Source organism: Cimex lectularius, unplaced genomic scaffold, assembly GCF_000648675.2.
Source record: "Cimex lectularius strain Harlan isolate CLEC.00 unplaced genomic scaffold, Clec_2.1 scaffold357, whole genome shotgun sequence".
NCBI lineage: Eukaryota > Metazoa > Arthropoda > Insecta > Hemiptera > Cimicidae > Cimex > Cimex lectularius.
This window is the reverse complement of record NW_019392872.1, coordinates 276,298-283,341: the sequence shown is the minus strand read 5'-3', so window position 1 is coordinate 283,341 and position 7,044 is coordinate 276,298. Positions and strand designations below refer to the sequence as shown.

At 33.1% G+C, this 7,044-nt stretch overlaps 1 protein-coding gene across 5 annotated transcripts in view; it reads right to left on the bottom strand.

Annotated features, from left to right (window-relative positions):
- Positions 1 to 771: 771 nt before the first annotated feature.
- The window catches only part of LOC106673020 (potassium voltage-gated channel protein eag), a 103,389-nt gene continuing 97,116 nt past the window's right edge, over positions 772 to 7,044 (bottom strand). For 3 of the 5 annotated variants that reach the window (XM_024228903.1, XM_024228904.1, XM_014404923.2), the window contains 6 exons: positions 4,894 to 5,062; positions 4,578 to 4,832; positions 4,293 to 4,510; positions 3,098 to 3,350; positions 2,828 to 3,024; positions 772 to 2,673 (listed from right to left, as the gene is read on the bottom strand). In XM_024228903.1, coding sequence (XP_024084671.1) covers positions 1,537 to 2,673; positions 2,828 to 3,024; positions 3,098 to 3,350; positions 4,293 to 4,510; positions 4,578 to 4,832; positions 4,894 to 5,062 — 2,229 coding nt within the window. In that variant the 3' untranslated portion in view covers positions 772 to 1,536. The remainder of the gene's footprint in view (positions 2,674 to 2,827; positions 3,025 to 3,097; positions 3,351 to 4,292; positions 4,511 to 4,577; positions 4,833 to 4,893; positions 5,063 to 7,044) is intronic. The other 2 variants (XM_024228905.1, XM_024228906.1) reach the window with 1 other exon arrangement.

Sequence of the window (7,044 nt, the reverse complement as noted above, 5' to 3'; positions counted from 1 at the left end):
AGACTACATTTATAAATAGAACAGGGCCAATGGCAAGCTTTAACAAAGTAAATAAAATAAGCAATATAATTTTATAAATTTTATCTTTTATCATTTGCTAAATTGTTTCTTTAAACAAAAACAATATTAAAGAGACATGCATTTCAAATTAATTAGAAATGGAAATAAACTTTGATTTTCTTATTAGATTGATTTTTCCTTGAGAATATATAAATACAAGTCAAAAGAAGTGGGATCAGTTAAAATAAATACATAAAACCTCTCTATACATTGATCCCAACTTATTATGTTTCTTTCAAGAATGGCATAAAATAGGCTTCAAGTTATAGACAGAACACTACAAAAGAAGAAGACATTTTTTTTTAACAGCACCTCATTTGAGAGATGATACTTCATGATAATGTAATATATGTTATTTTGAAAATATGTTGATTTCATTAAACTTTTTTTCAAAACAAAAGTCTATTGGCCTGAGACATTTAAAAAAAAAAAAGAATTTCATGTAATTTACCAGTGCAAAATAAATTGATATCAATATTTTGAAACTGCTTTTTGACATTGTTTTATAACCAATGCAGTTTATTATATATATAATTTATTTATTTACATACATTTATTATCTTCTTGATATAATATTTACATCATAATTTTCTATATTTACAATTGAATATTTGCTATTATAATATTATTAAATTCAATGGTAGCTGACTTTATTAATTGTATGTACTATAACATATTTAACAAACATTTTTCTTTCCAAAGAATTATTGTATTCAATTGACCTATTTTTATTCAATTAACAGAAGAAAAACATGTTAATTAACTTAATTATTATTGAATATATTAAGTAAGTGTTTACAGGAAGAAACACTATGTTGCAACATTTAACCCAAGAGGACCTAAAGGTGTATTTTAAAGTTTAAAACTTACTATTAATGGAGGCTTAAAATGTGTTTACAGAAAATATCACAAATTGTAGCTAAATGTTTAATTGAAAACAAGAGATCCAATTGGACGTTTCTTTGATTTTTTCCAAGTATAAACATAATAACAAAAGTGTATAACAATAACAATCTGACAATTATTACAGTTGGTTGATATGTGTATTGACCTTAAATTTATTTCCAGGTTTAATCAACTAATAAGTGTAATTAAGGCAATGTTGTCTTAATCTTAGAATGGTTGGATCTGTATTTTCAAAATAAAAAATAAATAAGCGACAATAAATGCAGAGTTGTCACAAAAAGTCACTTAATAAAATGCTTTTATCCACTAATTGACTTATTTCTACTAAAACAAATTTAATTATTTAAAAAGTAATGATACTCTAAATAAACCCAAACAATTTGGACTGTGCTATATGAAAGAGTAATTGACTAACTGTTCCCAAAATTGACATAATTTTATCTTATTTAAGAGATCATCAAAGAGTTTGCTTTGAACCACTCAATAAACTCTTGACATTTTGTGACAAACCTGAAAATAATATCAAAAAATATATTTGGAACAGAAACAAGGCCACTTTTTAAGCCAATACTAAAGAAATTCTCTAGGTCTTCTTGCATAAGGCCTCTTAGAAGCTTCTTCTTCAGTTTTAGCTGGCTGGGAAGTCTGTGGCTGTAGGGAAGTTGGAGATTGGTCCGGTTGCTCTTGATCCGAAGGTCGAGAAGATTCAGTTGGACTGCTACGAGGGGGAACACTTGGGGCTGCACCTTTTGTCCTCGATTTTGACCTTCGTTTCCGAAGAACTATAGCACCGAGTTCACCACCTTGAGTTCTTGCCTCCTGGGGAGTAGTTGCACTCCTAGCGCTGCTAACTTCAGCTCCGGATTGCGATGCCGAAGAAGGACTCACTGATCCCAGTCTTGACAGAACTTCAGTCAACAGTTCTTCCATCCGGGCAACTTTTTGGTTAAGTTTTTGCACTTCAAGTTTAACATCAACTTTAAAGTCCATAATGTTTGTCATGATTTCTTTGTATTCTGCTGGTGTCGCCACAGGTTGAGGTTTGAATGTGGCTTCACTTGATTTCTGCTCACTTTTTATAATTCCACTATCATAAGAATCAAATTTCTTCATGGTAGACGACCTTGTAGGACGGTCTTCCAGTTCTACAATTTCTTCGATGGTGTCTTGTCTAGATACAGTTGCTGGAGTCAACCCAGATGAAGTTGCTGTCACTTTCTGGAGTTTGGGGAAAACTTTGTTGCCCGACCCACCACCATTTCCTCCGGTGCTTGACCCAGATGACTTGGAAGGAGAGTCTCGGACGGAATGAGTTCTTGAAATTGAAGCAGCACTACCTGTTTCTGTACCAGAATCCAAACTGCTCCCCAACAGTCTGCCCCACTTGCTGGCCCTGATAGTCGTTGGACGAGCAGGGACAAGTGCAGTCGTTGCAGCTCCACTATGTGAAGGGTCTTCTTTTTCTGCCACATTCGATAACTTGGGTGGTATGGGACTTACTGACGATTCATTAGGTTTTTCACCTTTTTCAGGATCTTGAGTTGGACTTTGGGAAGGTTGGGGTGTCAATGCAGTCCTGTCTCTCCTGAACTTTGAAAATATTTTTCTCACTAAATGATCCTGATTCTGATCCAACTGTGGCTCATTTTTCCTCCTCTCTGCCAGTTCTTTCTCCCTTCTAACATCTGCGACTTTTCTAAATATCAACTAAAATATAAAAAAAATACTCATAAACTTTTTTAATAGTCAAAAATTGTTTTGTCTTAAAATATTTCATTAAACGAATGCTGTAATAATGCCAAATATAATGACCATTTACATGATAACAGGCAGTAGCAATTTACAAATACCCTTAACTTACCCGATGTCTCAAGTTGTATGTAAGAATCAAATTTCTGGCAAAAGAGTTAGCAAATGCTTGATAAAAATCCAAAACTTCAAGTAATCTATCCCTCTTAATTGTATGCAAATCACAGTAAGTCAGAGCCCTCACATTCGCCGCTGATTGCCCAATTGCCGTATCCTTCCAGAAAGAGTCACCAAAGACGTCTCCTTTCCCTATATCAACATGAAGTTAAAAATACTCAAAATGGACCTTGGAAAGCAAACCAAAAGATGAAAAATTCAATACCTAAAATGGCGACCACTTCATCGTCCTGTATGACTTCGAGAGAGCCGGTCACAATGAAGCAAAGTGAGTCTATCGACTCCCCGGTGTGGTACAGGAGGTCACCGGGTGCCGAGTGGCTCATTGTAAAATGCATCGCCAGTGCCCTCAGGCATCCATCACTGGCTAGCCTGAACGCAGGGTGCTCGTTAAAAACTTTACGATTTAAATGCACACATATATCGGCCTTCATGTCTTTTGGACAATAGTTCAGTACCTAGGTAAAGATTATGACTATAATTGACTTGATTATTAAGTGAAAACTATGTACTACCTGGCTAAAGATAAAATAGTCATTAAAATTGAATAGACCAATGTTAATAGTTTTAGTAAAACTAATTGTATGTATTAATTATATTACACTTTGGTCTGCTCATTTTTGTTTAACAAATTCTAATTGCAGCATGGCTCTGCAGCAGAAGGTAATAGTAGCTTAAAGTTTTCATTTTTATTTTAGAGCATTCAAAGTCAATATTACAATTGCCAGAGCTTTAAACAAAAAATTGCTGCATTTGCATTTAAGCTGCCAACGGCTTTGCAACAAAGGAAAACTTAATTCAATCAAAATGAGTTTTTTATAAACTTTCAAAGAATCTCTGAATGACAATCCATATGATAATAGAGAATAAATCTATGATCTAAGCTTGGCACAAACATTTTACATACATATGAAAAACAATATGTTCATAATTTACTCTTTTTATTTTAGTTGTTAATTTACAGCATGGACATTTATAGCTGGAGGCCAAGACTATATATTTGTAGAGATAAAATAAAAATAAATTCACATTATACATTGGATTAAAAGTAAAAATTTACTAGCTATGTGTGGTGAGTAGTGACCGTTAGTCGATAATTATTCAGAAATCGTGAGATGTGGCCTGGTGTGATGTAGGTTTCAGAAAAACATTTTCTTTATCGATAAAGAAAATGTTTTTCTGAAACCTACATCACATCAGACCGCATTTCACGATTTCTGAATAATTACTAGCTATGTTTAGCTTGTCTAGTCACGTTACATGCTAAGTTCTGCAGATAATGAAAAACAAAATTTATATTAACTTATTATATTTGTTATTAATTTAATGCAAAAGTAATGTGCCAAACTTGAAATAATAGTTAAAAAAATAGAAAAAAGCAAACAATAATAAACAATCACAGGGGCGCAAAGCAGAACCTTATCAGTATCCAATCCTTTTGTCATTGCCCAAGTGGATACTACATAATCCATTACTCTTTCCGATAATGCTTTTGGCACTTCATGAAGTTTCATGAACTCTCTAACATTATTCAACATATCATGATATTTGGCCGTTGCCGATGTCATTTGCTGGATTATTGTTGTGACATGGCCAAAAATTGTTGCATAAAGTAGAGCTATGGAAGTATAAAGTTTTCTTTAGACATTATGTAAAAATATATCAACTGTCTACATTGATTTTACCTGCTATGATCATCATACAAATTGTGAAAATCTTTTCATTGTCAGTTTCAGCGGCGACATTTCCAAAGCCTACACTAGTCATACACGTCATTGTAAAATATAAGGCAGTTACGTACATCGTTTTTCTTGAAGGCCCGTTTATCAATTCAGGCGAACTTGTCTCATTCGACCAAATGTACGCATACGGAGACTGTGTTACATTGGCCAATTTCCACAGCCAAGAGTATTGGAGTCCATTGTCTGCATCCGATCTCCCTACAATTCATAACCATTGAAAAACTAATAAAAAAAAATTAAAATGTATAGTTTTGATTACCTATTGAGTACCAAATGCAGGCAAGCCAGTGAGCAACGAGCATGTAGAAACACAAAAGTAGTATCAACATTGCCGCACCATACTCTAAATATCTGTCAAGTTTTCTGACTACTCTCCCCAGTCTCAACAATCTTACTACTTTCAATGCACTGAACAAACTTCCTATGCCCTGAATGGATTAACACAACAAATAAATTTACTTTAATTGTGTTGTTTTTTTCTAATGCATATATTAAATTAACATAATTTGTTTGTATAAAAATAAACTAGTTTGTTTGTAATTTATTGCCTGGCAATCTTCTTTGTAAAAACAGAACTGACAAAATATATCAAACAATGTTTTTTCTTCATTTTTGCTGTCATACTTTTTTATTTTATGTATTTATTTTTTATGAATGGTTCAAGTTTTATTATTTCTAGGCTTTTTTTTAGGTTTTTTAAGGGGATTTGCAAATATCCGGATCATTGCAAAACCAAATTTGTCAGTAAAATCATCTTTTTCATCAATTGTATTGATGTAGTTCCTCCTGATCACTGCATCAGCTTTCCAGTTCCATTTTTGGGAGACCACAACACGTGTGAGAATTGAGTTGAGTATCAGTGTGTTCTTCCATCGAAGAAACTCATTTTTGAAGGGGGGGGATCAAATTTAGGGCCACTGAGAACTGACCCCACCCCAGAGCATCCATTGATGAGTGCCACGTCAATTTTCATTGCGGCCACCGGCCCCCTCAGGCATCAGAAAAAAGTCCAGAGGAGACGGTGGGAATCAAACCCATGGCTGCAAGATCTACTAGCCGAGAGTCCGACGCCTTATCTACTTGGCTACTGCGGTCACTATTGTATTGACATACCGTCATAACCATTTTGTTATTCAAGAAGGGTAACATCCAAAAATGTAGCACAGCAATTTAAAAAAACAATGGTTATTACATGATTTTATTTTATTTTTATGAAACAAAGAAGATTTATTATTATGCCAAACCACATTTCAAACAGTCACAGCTATATAATTTGTAAATAAGCCTTAGTTTTACATGATCAGACTTAATTTTTTAATCAACCAAATGTATTTCTTTAACCTTCGAGCGGTCGTGCTGGAGTAGTTTGTACCCTAGTGTGTTTTTTTTTCTTGTCTTGCAAACTGATCCCTCTGGTTTTGTTCAATTCTAAAAATCATCTATAAGAATGAGATGGGATGAGTAGCCAGTCACCATATTTGTACTGTTAGTGCGCTACCTTGATTGACTTCTTATGTACATTTTTTTAACCATCTACTTTAATATTTTTCTGACAATTATGCATATTCATTCCTTCTAATTTATTTCTGACACTTGTTAATTTATTTGTCTTACATAATTTACTATTAAGATTATTTTCTAATCAGAGAGAGAAATTCACTGATATATGAACAATGCAAGAATTAGTTTTCAGCCTGTTGAATTTGTTGGAACATCATTTCTCATAGGAACTTGCAAAAGTGGTCATGTAATTGTATCGGAATTGTGCAGTTCAGATGGTGTAAATGTAATTAGAAAATTTAACAAATGCACAAGAGCTCATTTAAGCATGTGGTTGCATTATTTTTCCTATGATATGTCATATTCACCTCTTGAGATCATAAAATGCTTTGTATATCTAGTAAAATTTGTAACGGAAATCTAACAACAGACAATTTTTAGCTGAAAACACAACTGCTCGAAGGGTAAAGACAAATATACCAAAATATTTATTAAAAGGATAGGTCCTACTCACAGAAGTTGTTTTGCAACGACCGGATTTCGAGCCTTTTAGCTCATCATCAGTTGAAGGACTTCTACAACCACGTCTCTCGACATGAATTGCCAAAGTGAACCGCTGATACCTCCGCCAACGCAACGTTCCAATTATCAGCTGATTTTTTTAATGACGCTCAATTTGAACGTGCGAAACGCGGAAATTATAACACAAATAAATATTAGAATAATAAATATTTAATATTACTATAAAAATAATAACAATTAAAATAATTAGTTTAATTATTTGGATGTTTGATATTATTTATGTACATATTTAAAATGGGAGGTAGATCAAAATCTGTTATATTATTAATGCATTTATCACCATGTTCAATTTTACATTTTTTAATTTCAAATTTCTCAAACCAATCTA